The 18,265-nt window shown below is 47.9% G+C and overlaps 1 protein-coding gene across 2 annotated transcripts in view; it reads left to right on the top strand.

Annotated features, from left to right (window-relative positions):
- The window catches only part of LOC135211011 (uncharacterized), a 353,541-nt gene that overhangs the window by 123,653 nt on the left and 211,623 nt on the right, over window positions 1–18,265 (top strand). For both annotated transcript variants that reach the window (XM_064244025.1, XM_064244024.1), the window contains one exon: window positions 15,605–15,710. In XM_064244025.1, the coding sequence (XP_064100095.1) occupies window positions 15,605–15,710 (106 nt within the window). The remainder of the gene's footprint in view (window positions 1–15,604; window positions 15,711–18,265) is intronic.

Genomic DNA, 18,265 nt, shown 5'->3' with positions numbered 1-18,265 from the left:
TCGAAGAAGCAGCAACTGTCACTGGCGGAGCAATACAATATGGCTGACCTCGGCTACCCACGAAGACAAGGCCAGCAGGGGGGTGGAGGGCCTGGACAGCATGAGGAGGGGGGATAGCGAGCATCCATGAAGTGCGTCAGCAAACCCAATTGTTAAGACCTCAGGTTTGTAGCTATGAAAAATACAAATTGTCTTAGAAAATTTGTCATTTCATAAAGTGTTCAGTTACTATTTGTTCACCCCAAACTGGAGTGGCGTTGGAAGACAGCCTGATAGCTCTGCTTCCAGTGTAAAGAAAGAGTTCCTCCCAGAACCTCTCTCTTTGTATAAACATGTTGTCTTCTAGTTTATATGGACTTCATGTTTAAAACATTGTTGTGGGGTGTTTTTTGGCATACTTTGTAGCAAAGCTAAGGATGTAAGAACTACCTCTACCTCCTTAGTTTTCAGGTTTTGTTTGCTCTTTACGCCCTTTCTGCCATCAAACATCCAGAGGCATAAGCGATCTTCACTTTCATGTTTTAAGTAGGTTTAAAAAGTCTAATTTTTTCAGTATCTCTTGACCATTTTAGTGACTGGCGTAGCATCGTGGAAAGAAGCATTGGATGTTCTATTATTATCATCTCTTCGTCTTTTCAGCAAGGTGCAGAGTTTGGAGAGCCAGGGGGTACAGTGTACCTGGAGACCCCACCACTCTTAGTGGATGGGTCTTGACTTTATTTCAGTGTAGGTGTCAGTGTTTTCTGGTTGTTTTATTAAGGTGCTACGCCCAGGGCAAGGGCTGGCACCTATCATACTTTGCTAACCATAGGACCGACTTCCTCGCTGCAAAGGTTCCCCTAAGTAGAAGGCGACCCTTGGCTCTGCCACCACACCACTAGAAATTAAGATGAGCGCCAACCAGAGTCGGTAGCTATTCATCTGCATAGCTCTCTTAACTCATAGGAATGACAAGCTTTGTTTTTCAACGCTATCAACTTTTCCATTTCAAATTCATTACATGATTTAATGCTTTGGAGTAGAATGTGTCTATGATTGCACCTCCATTCAGTGTGGAATCAGCTATATAATTGCTGGGCAAGTCACATATACAAAAATGATATTTTTGTAATAAAATTAGAATTTGTATATACTTACCCAGTAATTATATGATCAAAGCCCACCCACCTCTCCTCTTATGGACATTATGCATAAAGCAGAATGACATGATTATCTAAGTCGTTCCTAGTATTACCGTAGGGTGACAGCACTTAGACTTACACTGAGCCATTGAAGTTCTACCCGCTAAATTTGAACTTAATGCTGCCATCGAGTAGAAACTCTTAGGTATATAATTTCTGGGTAAGTATATACAAAATCTAATTTCATACAATGAACTTACCTGTCAGATATATACATAGCTAAGACTCCGTCGTCCCCGACAGAAATTCAAATTTCGCGCCACTCGCTACCGGTAGGTCAGGTGATCTACCTGCCTGCCCTGGGCGGCAGGACTAAGAACCATTCCCGTTTTCTATCATATTTTCTCTGTCGCCGGTGGTATCAACATTGTTGTTACTACCTCCTGACTGGAATTCGCTTTTCTAGACTTTATTGATCATCTTTATTGGATTTCTTGGTGACGTACTGGATCGTTGTTTTGGCATTCGCTACTGTGGACTGGATTTGGACTTGCTTTTGATTTTTCTAATAGAATGTCTGATTCAAGTGTTAGTGTGAGAGTGTGTGTGAATGTAGGCTGCAAGGTGAGGATACCGAAGGCTTCGGTGGATCCTCACACTGTATGTCGTAAATGTAGGGGGTTTGACTGTTCTTTGGCTAACACCTGTATTGAGTGTGAAAAGTTGGATGCTAATGAATGGAAGACTCTAACTTCTTACTTGAAGAAGTTAGAGAGGGATAGGATTAGACGGGCTGCACAAAAGAGTGTGAGTACAAGGCCTATTGAGCCTTTTTCTGAGTCTAACTCTCCTTTTGTTAATGAATATGATTCTCCCTATGTATCTGAATCCTCACAGGCTTTGCATTCGGATTCGGCTTCTGAAATCGCCAATCTGAAGGCTACTCTTCGTAAAATGAAGACAAAGATGGCGGCCATGCAAGGTAAGGCTAGTGATTGTGATTTACAAAGTGAAGTGAGTGTTCCCAGTGTTGTGGAGGGGGCGTCTGACCGTCCCTGCGATGCTCCCAGGCCTAGACCTCTTCCAAACTCACATACCCAGAGGAGTAGGAAAGTCGAAAGTCGTACGGAGGTTGTGGGGAATCCCCAACGGTCAGGCGTCCCTTCAGCAGGTTCTGTTTCGTTACAGTCTGCTCAGGACCGCTCAAATAGAAGCGTCCTACGAGATTGTTTCTCGTCGTCCGGTTCTCCTTCACCTAAACGAGGGTGGAAGGACTCGGATCTTTCTAGGCCACTGAAAAGGCATTGGAAAGAGCGCGCATTCGACTCGAGCCCGGAACGCTTCTCGGAGGAAGCTCCTTCTTCTATCAAGAAGGCTAAGCTGGTTTCGACGCCTCCTAGAGCTGTATTTGAGGATCGCACTCCTTCGAGTTCCCCTGCTTCTTCTATTGAAGAGGACGCTGGGGTGGCTTCCAAGAGGATTTTGCTTGCAGTTCAAGAGCAGATTGCCTCTTTGGTTGGAGTTCTTTCGAGGGATCCCCCTCGCAAGAAGGACGCTAGACTTCCTATTAAGAAGTCTCGTCTTCTTTCACCAGCCAGACGTGAAGCGTCCGCCAGACATGGGACGTCTTCCAGGCGCGAAGAGTCGTACAAACGTCAGGATCTATCCGAGCGAGTTGCTCTAGATCAGGATACGCTCAGGCCTGAGGCGCCAGCCAGGCGCGAGGCGCCAGTTAGGCGTGAGGATTCAGCCAAGCGCGAGGCGCCAGCCAAGCGCGAGGCGCCAGCCAAGCGCGAGGATTCAGCCAAGCGCGAGGCGCCAGCCAGGCGCGAGGAGTTGCGTGAGGCGCCAGACAAGCGCGAGACGTCAGCCAGGCGCGAGATGCCAGCCAGGCTACACGCTCCAGCCAAGCGTGAAGCGCCAGCCAAGCGCGAGGCGCAAGACAAGCGCGAGGCGCCAGACAAGCGCGAGGCGCCAGCCAAGCGCGAGGAGCTGTTCAGGCGCGAGAAGTCAAGCAGACGCGAGACTTCTTTTAGACGTGAGAGAGAGTCGGTTCACTCTATGAGCCCCTCTCCTAGTAGGAGTTTGTCACCAGTAGAGAGAGAACGGGATGAAGATCCTCTCGTTTTTCAGGCCGATTCTCCACAAGGTGGAGAAGGAGATTCGGAAGAAGAGGGTGACGGTAGAGAAGGAGTCTCGAACTATAAAGTTCTGACTGACCTTCTTTTACGAGAATACGGAGATTCTTTAACTCCTGCCGCTCCTCCTTCGCCTCGATCACTGTTTTCGAGTGCGATTGTGCCTAAGTCTTCGTCGGTCTTGAAGATGAGACCTACGATCTCTATGAAGAGAGCGCTTCAGTCCTTAGACAAATGGATGTTGTCTAAGAAGGATCTGGGTAGGACCACCTTCTGTATGCCTCCAGCCATACTTTCTGGCAAGAGAGGTTTCTGGTACCGAACTGGGGAGGACATGGGCCTTTCTCTTCCAGCGGCTGCCGAAGCGGACTTTTCAACCTTGGGTTGACCTCGTCAAGGAGACACGCTTTGAATGGAGCTCGCGTGTCTTGGGCGATTTCGGAGACGGATCATCTCCTCAAGGGACTCTTCCATATTTTGGAAGTGTTTAATTTCCTAGACTGGTCCCTTGGGGTGATGTCTAAGAAAGCTCATGACTCGGATGGTCTTGACCCCGAAGTCATTCTGAGTATTCTTGCTTGTATTGACAAGGCGGTACAAGACGGATCGGGAGAAATCTCCTCTCTTTTCGGAGCAGTACTCCTTAAGAAGAGGAGTATTTTTAGTTCATTCCTAACCAAGGCGGTTTCTCCCTCACAGAGAGCAGCCCTGGTTTTCGCTCCCATGTCTGACTTCCTGTTTCCTTCTCAGTTAGTGAAGGACATTTCTCGATCACTGACTGACGAAGGCGACTCAGGATCTTCTCCTGCAAACTGCAAGGAAGAAGAGACCTCTTGTTTCTGTTGACAAGAAAGGACCGACTTCTACGGTTCAGCCCTTTCGAGGAGGGCCTCTCTCCAGAGCTACCTCTAAGAGAAGAGGTCTTGAGAGGAGAGGTAAGCTCCTTCCCGTCCCTTTAAGAAAGGGAAGTGAGACAGACAGCCTCCAAACACCAGTGGGGGCCAGGCTTCTCGAATTTGCAGACGCCTGGTCACTCATAAACTCAGACGCCTCTTCCATGTCCATAATCAGGAAGGGATATCTTATCCCCTTCCAAGACAGTCCTCCACTAACGACCATTCCGCGGGAACTGTCAGCCAGATACAGGGACCCTGTACTGAGGGATACTCTTCGTCTGATGGTGAATCAAATGTGGGACAAAAGAGCTATAGAACTGGTTCTAGAGCAAAACTCTCCGGGGTTTTACAATCGGCTTTTCCTGGTTGCGAAAGCCTCGGGGGGCTGGAGACCAGTTCTAGATGTCAGCGCTCTGAACAAGTTCGTTCGAAAGGAGAAGTTCTCTATGGAGACTTCGGCCTCAGTCCTTGCGGCGTTACGTCAAGGAGATTGGATGGTGTCGCTGGATCTCCAGGACGCCTATTTTCATGTCCCGATTCACCCTTCGTCGAAGAAGTACCTCCGTTTCATGACAGGGGGAAGGATCTTTCAGTTCAGGGCCTTGTGTTTCGGCCTATCCACAGCTCCTCAGGTCTTCACAAACCTGATGAAGAATGTGGCGAGGTTTCTTCACCTCAAAGGCGTCAACATCTCTCTATATTTGGACGATTGGCTCATCAGGGCCAGAACAGAGAGACAGTGTTTGGAGGACCTTTCTTTGACCCTAGACCTGATAAAGGCGTTGGGACTACTCGTGAACCTCGAGAAGTCACAGCTGATTCCAGACAGAACTTGGTCTATACTGGGGATTCGGATGGATTCTCGGGGTTTTCGAGTATTTCCTTCGCAAGAGAGAATCGTGAGAGGCTTGGAAAAAGTCTCTCTCTTCTTAGGGAAAGAACGGACTTCGGCGAGGGAATGGTTAAGCCTACTAGGCACCCTTTCCTCGCTCGAACAGTTCTTTCCTCTAGGAAGACTACACCTTCGCCCTCTTCAGTTTTTTCCTAAGGAAGAATCTTGGAACTGGAAGACGGGACTTCTCTCCGACAGTTTTCTCCTTCCTTAATGGAGATGAAACCACACCTGCAATGGTGGTTGTCCCCTCTAAAAGAGAACAAGGGAATTTCTCTGGGAGTTCCGAACCCAAGCCGAGTGTTGTATTCCGACGCATCGGAGAAGGGTTGGGGAGCAACACTAGGACCGAGAGAAGTGTCAGGCACCTGGAAGGCAGCACAGGTGTCCTGGCACATAAATTGCAAAGAACTTCTAGCAGGTTCACTTAGCGCTAAAGTTCTTCGAACCCTTTGTGACGAACAGTGTGGTCCAAGTGAATGTGGACAACACTACAGCCCTGTCCTACATTCGGAAGCAAGGAGGAACACACTCAGTGTCGCTTTACGAGATAGCAAGAGATCTGCTAATTTGGGCCTCACAAAGAAACATCGCCCTCCTGACAAGATTTGTTCAGGGGACGAGAAACATCAGGGCGGACATACTGAGCAGGAGAAGCCAGGTCCTTCACACAGAATGGACTCTTCATTCAGAGGTGTGTCAGAGTCTTTGGGATCTTTGGGGCACTCCTCACGTAGATCTGTTCGCCACATTCCTTTCCAAAAGGCTGGAAGTCTTTTGTTCAGTGGTGGAAGACCCAAGAGCTCTCGTGGTCGACGCCTTCCTGCTGGACTGGTCTCATGTGGACGTGTAGGCTTTCCCCCCTTTCATAATCCTGGGACAAGTGTTGAGAAAGTTCGTAGCATCCAACGGGACAAGGATGACCCTGATAGCCCCGTTTTGGCCAGCACAAGATTGGTTTGCAGAGGTGCTGGAGTGGACAGTAGACTTCCCAAGATCCCTTCCAAAAAGGATGGATCTTCTCAGACAGCCACACTTCGAGAGGTTTCATCAAAACCTCCCCGCTCTCGCTCTGACTGCCTTTCGACTATCGAAAGACTTGTCAGAGCGAGGGGGTTTTCTCGCGAAGCTGCAAGCGCTATCGCTAGAGCCCGCAGAGCTTCCACTAGACGAGTCTATCAGTCGAAGTGGGAGGTATTCAGAAGGTGGTGTAAGTCTAAGAAGTTGTCCTCCTCCAGTACCTCTATAACCGAAATCGCCGATTTCCTTTTGTTCTTGAGAGAGGTCTCTCATTTGTCTGTATCGACAATCAAAGGATACAGGAGCATGCTGTCTGGCAGTATTAGAAACAGAGGCCTAGACATTGCTGAGAATAAAGATCTGCACGACTTGATTAGATCGCTTGAAACGACAAAATCGAAGGAACTAACTCCACCCAGCTGGAACCTGGACGTAGTTCTCAAGTTCCTTTCGTCTGACAGATTTGAGCCTCCCCACGTAGCTTCGTTCAGGGATATAACAAGAAAATGCTTGTTTCTCCTATCTTTGGCGACAGGCACAAAAGAGTTGGCGAACTTCATGCCCTAGAAGATGAAGTCGGCTTTAACAAAGACTCGGCCTCTTGCTCGTTTAGAACTCTTTTTCTAGCGAAGAATGAAAATCCATCGAATCCCTGGCCCAAGAGATTCGAGATCAAAGGCTTATCGAGTCTAGTAGGGAGAGAAACAGAGAGGTCTCTTTGCCCGGTAAGAGCCTTGAAGTTGTTCTTACAAAGAAAGAAACAAATGGGAGGCTCTAGACAAAGTCTTTGGTGTTCGATTAAGGACCCCACAAGAATCATGTCTAAGAACGCATTAGCTTTCTTCATTAGGAGCGTCATTACGGATGCTCACAAGTTCTGTCCTGACGACTCTTTTCCGCTTTTAAGAGTAAAAGCCCATGAAGTTAGAGCAGTGGCGACGTCTCTCTCTTTTCAGAAAAATATGTCATTAAAGAAAATCATTGACACGACATATTGGAGGTGCAATTCAGTTTTGCATCTCACTATCTTAAAGACGTTCGCGTGACCTACGAGAAATGTTTTTCTCTGGGACCATTTGTATCGGCGGATACAATACTGGGTACGGGAGCAAACACCAATCCTTAAATTTTGTACATACCTTCTACTAGATATGTTCTAGATTCCTGCTGACAAAGAGGGCTTGGTGCTGCACTGGCGGCCAGTCACTGTTGTTCAGTAAGGAACTCTGTGATATCTTTTAGGGGAGTATTAAAATTTTTTTTTTTTTGTTTTTTTTTTTCTTTTTTTGAGAATTTTTGTATAAATGAGTTTTTCGTTTCGAGTTATGGGTTGTTTGTTATGAGTTCGGGGATAACTCAGAGCAATTCTATATATAACATGGTGGTTAGGATCAGGTGGTCGGGATTGGTTATGCTCCTTCACAAGGTGTGTTGTCATAGAAGTGGTCCAGTACCCATTGACAAAGTCCTTTTAGGCTCTGCCGAGTAAGCGGTTCTTATACCCATCGACAGACCCACAAGAACTCTAGCCATAGATCTAATATCTCACTAAAGTCTTGAGGTGATGCAGACTACCGGGCTACAGCCACGAAGTCTACCACCTATCAGATAGGAACCAAGGTTTTTTCTTTTATACCTACAACATATGTTGTTTACCTGTCTATTCCATATTAGCTGTCTCTGACCCTCCACCAAAGGGTGCCAATCAGCTATGTATATATCTGACAGGTAAGTTCATTGTATGAAAATGATATTGTTATAATACAATAAAGTTTCATACATACTTACCTGGCAGATATATACGATTAATGGCCCACCCAGCCTCCCCGCAGGAGACAGGTGGAAGAGAGAAAATATGATAGAAAAACGGGAATGGGTTCCTAGTCCTGCCAGCCCCAGGGCAGGCAGGTAGATCACCTGACCTACCGGTAGCGAGTGGCGCGAAATTTGAATTTCTGTCGGGGACGACGGAGTCTTAGCTATGTATATATCTGCCAGGTAAGTATGTATGAAACTTTATTGTATTATAACAATATCATTTTTATCATAAAAGTATTATTTTTGTACATGAACTTTCCTCTCAGATATATACTTAGCTATAGTCTCCGACTTTCCCGACAGAATTTCAAATCTCGCGGTACACGTGACAGGTAGGTCAGGTGGTCTACCCTTCCCGCCGCTGGGTGGTGGGTGTATGAACCAATCCCGTTTTCTAATCAGATTTTCTCTGTTGCTGGAACCGGCAACACCTGTTGTGGGTTCCTCCTGATAGTTGATTTCGCTCTCGCTTGCCTAGGATCTTTTTTGGACGGATTATTGGTGACGCACTGGATCTTTTTTGGCTTGGCATATGCTTTTTGTGGACTGTATTGGATTTTGCTTTGGATTTCTCTTTGAACAATGTCTGACTTGGAATCTGTTAAGAAAACTTCTGCTGTGTTTAGTGTGTGTTCTGTGGATGTATGTAAGGTGAGGTTACCGAAGGCTTCGGTAGACCCTCACACTGTATGTATGAGGTGTAGGGGGAATGAATGTGCTTTTAATAACCCATGTAAAGAATGTGAGGGTTTAAATGAGGACGAATGGAAGTCTCTTTCTTCCTACTTGAGGAAGTTGGAGAGGGACAGGGTTTGTAAGGCTTCCTCCAGAAGCTCGAGTAAGTCTCGTGTTAGCAAGCTAGAGTTAGATCCTAACCCTGTAGTAGTAGCAGATCCTTCTTCCCCCGTTTCAGCTCCTGCTCCCTGCGTCGAACCCGAGGATACGTCTTCAAGATCCGCTCCTTGGAAAAAGGTAAGAGTGACAGTGGAAGTGATTTGTGCAGTGTCCCCAGTGTTGTGGAGGGGGCGTCTGACCGGCTCCGTAGCGCTTCCAAGCCTAGACCTCTTCCAGACTCCCAGACCCAGTGGAGGAGGAAAGTCGACAGCCGCAGGAAGGTTAGGGAGAACCCCCACCGGTCTGGTGTCCCTTCGGCAGATCCTGATGTGCGTTCCCAGGCTGCCTCAGACCGCCTCAAGAAGGACATTCTACGTTAGTGCTTCTCTTCGTCTGCCTCGCCCTCGCTGAAGCGTGGATGGAGCTCCCTGGAAGCTTCGCGCCCCTTGAAGAGAGCCTGGAAGGCGCCCTGCAGCTCCCTTGCATCCAGCCCAGAACTCTTTCCAGAGGAGCTTTCTCTGGAGGTGAAGAGGCCCAGGAGATCTCAAGATAGCTCTTCTCCTCGCTTGCCTCACTCTCCTTCTCCGGAAGAGGAGCCTGATAAGTCCCCTTCTCGTATTCTCGCTGGTCTCCAGGCGCAGATTTCGGCCCTCGCTGACTCATTGGCTGGTAGTTCTCGTCGGAGGAAGGACGTCTCTCTCCCCATCAAGAAGTCCAGGCGCCCTTCTCTCGACTTGCGCTCTCCGCTCCGTAGGTGCTCTTCTCCGGATGTTGTTTCTTCTCCCGAGTGAGGTGATTCTTGCGAGAGGCGCTCCTCTCCTGGCAGGCGCCCTTCTACTTCCAGGCGCCAGTCTTCTTGCAGGTGCTCTTCTGCTGACAACCGCTCTCCTCTGGACAGGCGCCAGTCGCCTCGCAGGCGCTCCTCTCCCAGCAGGCGCTCTCCTCTTGTCATCTTGTCAAGCGCCAAGCGCCTCGCAGGCGCTCCTCTCCTAGCAGCTGCTCTTCTCCTGGCAGCCGCTCTCCTCTTAGCAGGCGCCAAGAGCCTCGTGGGTGCCCTCTTCATGGGAGACGGTCTTCTCCTGATAGGCGCTCTCCGTTGTGCAAGCTTTCTTCTCCTAGTAAGCGCGCTTCTTCGGCCAGGCTCCTTGTCTCCAGCAGGCTCTCGTCTTCAACTGGACGTCGCTCTCCTGATGTGCTCTCCTCTCCTGACAGGCGCCAGGCTTCTCGTAGGCGCCCCTCTCCTAGTAGGCATTCTTCTCCTGACAGGACGGCCTCCTCTGCTAAGGACCCTCCTCGTTCTTCGTTGGAAGAGGACCAGGAAGGCTCAGATGACGACTCTGCCAAGACTGCCTCGTTCTCGGCTTACAAGAAGCTGACCGCCTTGCTTCTACAAGAGTTTGGAGATTCCCTCAGCCCTGCCGCTCCTCCGTCTCCGCATTCACTGTTTTCTACCTCCAGGATTGCGAAGGGTTCCTCTTGCGTCAGGATGAAACCGACCATATCTATGAAGAAGGCCCTGAGGGGATTTGGTTCGTGGCTCCTTTCCAAGGAGGAAGCAGGGAAGACAGTCTTTTCCTTCCCTCCTTCCAAGCTGACGGGACGTACGGGGTTCTGATACGAGACTGGAGAACCTTTTGGCCTGGGACTTTCTTCATTGGTGGACGCCACCAGACGTTCTGCCCTTAATTCCACTAAGATATCGTGGGTGATGAACGAGTTAGACCACCTTTTGAAGGGGATGCTTCGGGTCTTGGAGGTTTTCAACTTTCTGGATTGGTCCTTGGGAGTTTTGGCCAGAAAGACCCAGACGCCGGACGCTCTTTCGCCAGAAGATCTCCACAGTGTTTTGTCCTGCATGGACAAGTCCGTAAGAGATGGCTCGAGCGAGATTGCATCGTTGTTTGGAGCAGGAGTGGTCAAGAAAAGAGCAGTGTACTGCTCTTTCTTGACTAAATCGGTGTCGCACGCCCGGAGGTCCTCGCTGTTGTATTCTCAGCTCTTCCCCAAGAAGATTGTCCAGGATATCTCAAGCTCTCTTTCAGCCAAGGCGACCCAGGATCTCCTTGCTCAGTCTGCAAGGAAACCTCGACCGGGCTTCTCTTCTAAGGCCAAGAAGGAGAAACCTTCGTTGCAGGAGCCCTTTCGAGGGGGCCCTCCTTCCAGATCTTCTTTCAGAGGGCGAAGACCCAGCAGGAGAGGTAAACCCTTCTCCAAGTCGGTCAAAACCCCAAAATAACATGCAAGTCCTCCAGACGACAGTAGGCACCAGACTTCTAAAGTTTGCGGATGTCTGGACCCAGAGAGGGGCGGACACCTGGTCCCTCTCTGTAGTTCAAAAGGGATACCTCATTCCTTTCTCCTCAAGACCTCCCTTAACGACAACTCCAAGGGAGTTGACGGCCAGGTACAAGGATCCCATCATGAGCCAAGCCCTTTTTCTAGCAGTAGACCAGATGCTGGAAAAAGAGGCTATAGAACTGGTATTTGTCCTTCACTCTGCGGGCTTCTACAACCGCCTCTTCCTGGTTCCGAAGTCATCAGGGGGATGGAGACCGGTTCTGGATGTAAGCGCCCTGAACTTCTTTGTAGAGAAGAGGAAGTTCTCCATGGAGACCACGTCATCGGTGTTGGCTGCTCTTCGTCCAGGGGACTGGATGGTGTCCCTGGATCTGCAGGATGCTTACTTCCATGTGCCGATTCATCCATCCTCGAGGAAGTACCTGAGGTTCATGGTGCAAGGGAAGGTATACCAGTTCAGGGCCTTGTGTTTTGGCCTCTCGACAGCCCCTCAGGTTTTCACAGGGCTCATGAAGAACGTCGCTCAATGGCTACACTTGGAAGGAGTGAGGATATCCCTTTATCTAGACGATTGGCTAATAAGAGCCAAATCAAGGAAACGTTGTTTGGAGGACCTTCAGAAGACAATGGATATGGCAAGTTCTCTGGGACTTCTGATCAACATCCAGAAATCCCAGCTCGTCCCCAGTCAGGAATGTATTTATCTGGGGATTCGGATGGATTCTTGGGGTTTTCGAGCGTATCCGTCCCCGGAAAGGATAGCTTGAGGATCCGAGAAAATCGCAACCTTTCTAGGGAAAGATGCATGCACAGCGAGGGAGTGGATGAGTCTGCTGGGGACACACTCCTCGCTGGAGCAGTTCGTCTCCCTAGGAAGGTTGCACCTGAGACCTTTTCAGCTCTTTCTGAACCAGAAATGGGATCTTCGCTCCCAGGATTTAGCGTTCTCCTTCGACATCACGCGGGATATCAAAAAGGAGCTCTTATGGTGGGCAGATCCCAGCAGATTTGTGGAAGGTCTGTCTCTATAAACCCTGAACCCCAGCCTAGTGTTGTTCTCCGATGCGTCGGAAGCAGGTTGGGGGGCGACTCTGGGAGCGAAGGAAGTGTCAGGCACCTGGGAGAGAGAACAGGTGGCCTGGCACATAAACAAGAAGGAACTGATGGCTGTTTGGCTGGCGTTGAAAGCCTTCGAGTCTCACGTCCGAGCCTTCGTTGTTCAGGTGAACTCGGACAACACCACAGCTCTGGCGTACATCAAAAAGCAGGAATGTATTTATCTGGGGATTCGGATGGATTCTCGGGGTTTTCAAGCGTATCCGTCCCCGGAAAGGATAGCTCGAGGCTCCGAGAAAATCGCAACCTTTCTAGGGAAAGATGCATGCACAGCGAGGGAGTGGATGAGTCTGCTGGGGACACTCTCCTCACTGGAGCAGTTCGTCTCCCTAGGAAGGTTGCACCTGAGACCTTTTCAGTTCTTTCTGAAAAGGATTTAGCGTTCTCCTTCGACATCATGCGGAGATCAAAAAGGAGCTCTTATGGTGGGCAGATCCCAGCAGATTTGTGGAAGGTCTGTCTCTACAAACCCTGAACCCCAGCCTAGTGTTGTTCTCCGATGCGTCGGAAGCAGGTTGGGGGCGACTCTGGGAGTGAAGGAAGTGTCAGGCACCTGGGAGGGAGAACAGGTGGCCTGGCACATAAACAAGAAGGAACTGATGGCTGTTTGGCTGGCGTTGAAAGCCTTCGAGTCTCACGTTTGAGCCTCCGTTGTTCAGGTGAACTCGGACAACACCACAGCTCTGGCGTACATCAAAAAGCAGGGGGGGGACTCACTCCTTCTCCCTGTACGAAACCGCGAGAGATCTTTTGCTGTGGGCTGAGGTAAGGAGGGTCAGGCTCCTCACCAGATTCGTACAGGGGTGGGCGGAACGTAAGGGGCCAAGCTTCCTAAGCAGAGAAGAGAAAGGATCAGGTCCTCCCTACGGAATGGACACTTCATCCAGATGTTTGCTAGAGCCTGTGGAAACTGTGGGGCAGGCCCCATCTAGACCTCTTCGCCACTTCCAAGAACTCGAGACTGGACCTTTATTGCTCTCCAATCTCGGATCCGAGGGCGATAGCAGTGGATGCCCTTCTTCTAGATTGGAAAGGTTTAGACCTTTACGTTTTTCCTCCCTTCAAGATCCTGGGAGAGACCCTGAAGAAGTTTGCCGCCTCGGAATCAGCAAGGATGACCCTGATTGCTCCGTTCTGGCCTGCCCAAGACTGGTTCACAGAGGTACTGGAATGGATGGTGGACCTTCCAAGATCCCTTCCACCAAGGAAGGATCTGCTCAGACAACCCCACTTCGACAGGTATCACAAAAACCTCCCAGCTCTCAGTCTGACTGGGTTCAGACTATCCAAAGTCTTGTCAGAGCGAGAGGTTTTTCTCTAAAAGCTGCAAGGGCTATTGCCAGAGCAAGGAGATCTTCCACCTTGCGCGTCTACCAGTCGAAGTGGGATGTCTTTCGTCGATGGTGCAGGAATCAGAAAGTTCCCTCGTCCAGTACCTCTGTGACCCAAATTGCTGACTTCCTTCTATTCCTCAGGGAAGAGTGTGGGCTAGCAGTCCCAACCATCAAGGGGTACCGCAGTATGCTAGCCGCAGTGTTCAGGCACAGAGGCCTGAACATTTCTGATAACAAGGACCTTCATGATCTGGTCAGGTCTTTCGAGACCACTAAGAAAGGGTCCTCGAGAACACCTAGCTGGAATCTCGACCTGGTTCTTCAATTTTTGAGGACCGCAAGATTTGAGCCTCCTCAGTCAGCTTCCTTTAGGGACCTAACAAAGAAGTCCCTTTTCCTCATGGCTTTGGCATCCGCCAAGAGGATGAGCGAACTTCAAGCCATAGAAGGAAGAGTAGGCTTCAAGGATCAGTCCGTGATTTGTTCCTTCCTTCCCTCATTCTTGGGTAAGAATGAAAACCCCTCTAATCCATGGCCCAGGAGTTTTGAGGTGCAAGGTTTGTCTGCTCTTATAGGGGGAGAGGCAGAAAGGGCTCTTTGCCCTGTTAGAAGTCTTAAGTTCTATCTCAGAAGGAAGAAGCAACTTAAGGGCAATACGGACAACCTCTGGTGTTCAGTTAGAGATCCCAGTAAGCCTTTGTCTAAGAATGCTCTAGCATTCTTTTTAAGAAGTCTGGTTAAGGAAGCCCACTTAGCATGCGACGAGGACCAGTTCAGGCTCCTTAAGGTTAAGGCCCATGAAGTGAGGGCTATTGCCACCTCATTAGCCTTCAACAAAAATATGTCTGTGCAAAACCTGATGAAAGCGACATATTGGAGATGCAACTCGGTCTTCGTGAGCCACTACTTGAGAGACGTCAGGGTCACTCATGATAAGTGCTTCGCATTAGGACCCTACGTATCTGTGGATTCGGTGCTGGGGCAGGGAGCTGAAACGTATCCTTATTAGCTTAGCTATTTTTAATCTTATTTGGTTTGTGTTTTTATGGTTGGATGAAAGAGGATGTGGGTATGCATCTCTTTCGTATCTTAGATCTAACACGGGTTAGATTGGTTAGGTGGTCTGGATTGTTCTGGCTCCTTGTAATTGTAGTGGACAGGTTCTGTCATGTAAGCGGGCGAACCCTTTTGACAAGATCCTACTTGGATTCTGCCATGTAACTGGATGACAAATCCCTTTAGTAGATCCGAAGAGTCTTTCAGCAACAGGTCACGCCCTCGCTGTAGCTCTTCAGGCAATGCAGACTCATAGACAGTATCCATGAAGTCTTCTGCCTAACCAGGTAAGAACCAAGGTTTTTATATCCTACAACATGTGTTGTTTCCCTTTTCTATATTGTTTAGCTGTCTCTTACCCTCCGCCAGGAAAGTTCATGTACAAAAATGATATTGTTATGATACAATAAAGTTTTGTACATACTTACCTGGCAGATATATACTTAGCTATAGTCTCCGACGTTCCCGACAGAATTTCAAATCTTGCGGCACACGCGACAGGTAGGTCAGGTGGTCTACCCTTCCCGCCGCTGGGTGGCGGGTGTATGAACCAATCCCTTTTTCTAATCAGATTTTCTCTTCCACCTGTCTCCTGAGGGGAGGCTGGGCGGGCCATTAATCGTATATATCTGCCAGGTAAGTATGTACAAAACTTTATTGTATCATAACAATATCATTTTTATATGTTACTGAACATATTCTGAATTTCAATATGTATCCTCTCTTTTTAGTGTGTGTATGCATGGAAAAAGGAGTAAATATATTTCTTGTGTGCATATATTCCAGTGTGAGAGCATATGCCTTTGTGCAGTTTTTAATTAAATTTTCATTCATTTATCACCACACAGAATGACCTATTTGGTTCCAGTGCTTGGCCTCTGGCTTAGACCTGGCATTTCATTCAAATCCTTTGGACCAGCCTTATGAGAGCTGATAGTCATCGTGGTGGTGTGGTTAAACTATTTTAATAATAATTGTAATATCTGTCATTGAGCACTAATTTGAGGCAATCAGCAAAGGTGATCTTATAAATCACATTTAGTTTTCTATGCTTCATAGATTTTCTTTATTAATGTTCCAGGCATTAATATGGCTGCTGTTTATGAACTACGGCTTAAAAAACTACGAAAAAATAATAGAAGTCTAGCGAAGGCCCTGTCAGAGCAGAAGATAGAAAATCAGCAGTGGTAAGAAATACTAATATTCATATTAAACTTGTCAATCATATAAAGTCCTCAATTCACAGTACATTTCTAGACAGGTTAATTCTGAAGTCTTAGAGGCAAGAGTAGATCAGTCAAGTATGCTGTATGTGCATAGACTCCTGTTAACTATTGATTTGTAGTAACAGTACGGATCATTCAGTTGTCTCAGGACCATGCACTTCAGTGTAAGGTTTTCCTCAACTTTACTTTTCTATTTTGCAACATAGAGTTCTTACTAATCAATTTTCAGTTATTTTCTACTCAATGCTCTATTATCCATTGATTTATCTTAGATTTATTTCCTTTTTATTTTTATTTGTATGATAATTAGAACTACAGTGGTACCTTGACATACGAAAGGCTCAACTTACAAAAAACTCGAGATACGAAAGCAAATACGAAGATTTTTTTTTGCTCTACGTACAAAAATTGTTCAAGATACGAAAGGTTGTTGCTGTAAAGTCCCGAGATTCGCCCGGACCACCGATAACAATTTTGAAACTCGCGCGCTGCCAACTGAGTAGACTCGCCACCATCCTCCCGCTCTCCCATTGGTTCCTGATGCTAGTCACTGCCATAAGATCCTGCTCTCCTATTGGTCAGCATCTCTCCCATGATCCCATCATGCATCTACGTAGCGGCGTGCTTTTTCGGCCACTCGGCGGCATCATCTGTATCGTAAGCACACGTAATTCGTTTGTTCTATACGATTTCATTTATTAATGTAAATTCGTTAGTGATTTCGTTGTAGTGCTACTTTATCGTGTTGTGTGAGAACTTTACTACATATGTATACATACTACATAACTTAATTACGTACAGTATATACATAGTCATGGGTCTCAAGAAAGTTGAAGTAGGAAAGAAGAGGATGCTTTCTGTGGGGACAAAAATTGAGATAATTTAAAAGTATAAAACTGGCAAGCGATTGAGTGTGATCGCCAAGGAATATGGCCGAAATCCGTCAATGATAGGCACCATCCTTAAGCAGAAGGATGCCATCAAAGCAGTTACATCTTCCAAGGGCATGACTATTTTGTCTAGCAAGAGGAGCCACGTGCACGACGAGATGGAACGGCTGCTTCTTGTCTGGATAAAAGACAAAGAAATAGCTGGCGATATGATAACCGAGATGGCAATCTGCCACAAGGCCAGCACTTTTTTCGGCGATTTGATTGCCCAGGCGGAAGACGACGGAGGAGAAGAGACATCGACACCAACCCCAGAGTTCAAGGCTTCTCATGGGTGGTTCGAAAAATTCCGTAAACAGACTGGCATCCATTCGGTGGTGCAGCATGGGGAGGCGGCCAGCTCAGACACGAAAGCGGCCGAAGCCTTTATTAAGACGTTCGACGAGATGACAATCAAGGAAGGCTACAGTTCTCAGCAAGTCTTCAACTGTGATGAGACCGGCCTTTTTTGGGAAAAAAAAAATGCCTCGTCGGACATACATCATGGAGGAAGAGAAGAAGCTACCCGGGCATAAGCCTATGAAAGACAGGCTTATGCTCGCACTTTGTTCGAACGCCAGTGGGGATTGCAAGGTGAAGCCCCTACTTGTCTACCATTTGGAGACTCCTCGAGCCTTCAAGGCCCACAAAGTGCTAAAGGAGAAGCTTCCGGTGATATGGAGGGCTAATGCGAAAGCCAGGGTAACGAGACTTTTGTTCACGGAGTGAGCAAATCTGTGTTTCGGCCCGACAGTGGAGAAATTCTTGGAAGAGAAGCGCCTCGTTCTGAAATGTCTGCTGTTGTTTGACAATGCCCCTGCTCACCCTCCTGCCTCGAGGAAGATATCCTAGCGGAGTATTCGTTTATCAAGGTTCTTTATCTTCCGCCTAACACCACCCCTCTCCTCCAGCCCATGGATCAAGCTTGGCAGGAGGTTTCGAGGTGAACCTTGAGTTCTCCGTGTAGGAAACTCTGGCCTGGTGCCTTATCCGCCCGAGACTTTGAGGGATTCGACGTGAGCGAAGCTGGTGCTGCAGATTCAGGAACAGTTGACGATCCTGAAACTGTTTCGCAACCAGATCTTGGTGAGATCGTTGGACTCGGCAAGTCCATAGGGCTGGTCGTCGATGAGGACGACATCAATGACCTCGAGGAGCACCAAGAGGAGCTTATGACAGATGACCCGAAGGAGTTGGAGGCCATGCAACATAACGTCGTTCATTAAGAGTTCTCTAGCAGCGGCGATGGGGAGGAGGATGACCCTATGACAACGGCAGAAATTAAGGATGCTCTAGCTGCTTTTCACAAAGTGCAATAATTTGTAGAAAAGAGATACCCCGAAAAGGCTTACACAGGTTATATACTTGCGCAGTTCGATGACGTTTGCCCGAGTCTTTTCGAGCATTTTGAAAAGCAGGCAGAAGCAATCTTCCTTGGATAGTTATTGTTTAAAGAGGCCTTTAGTAGGAGTAAGCAAAAAGGAAGATCCAATTGATACTACGAAAAAACAGAAAGTTGAAAGTGGCGAAGAAAGAAATTGAAATTTTGTAAAAAAAAAAAAAAATAAATAAATAAATAAATAAATA

This window comes from Macrobrachium nipponense, chromosome 4, assembly GCF_015104395.2.
Source record: "Macrobrachium nipponense isolate FS-2020 chromosome 4, ASM1510439v2, whole genome shotgun sequence".
NCBI lineage: Eukaryota > Metazoa > Arthropoda > Malacostraca > Decapoda > Palaemonidae > Macrobrachium > Macrobrachium nipponense.
The sequence above is the reverse complement of the archived record's forward strand: the minus strand, read 5'-3'. Positions and strand labels throughout refer to the sequence as shown.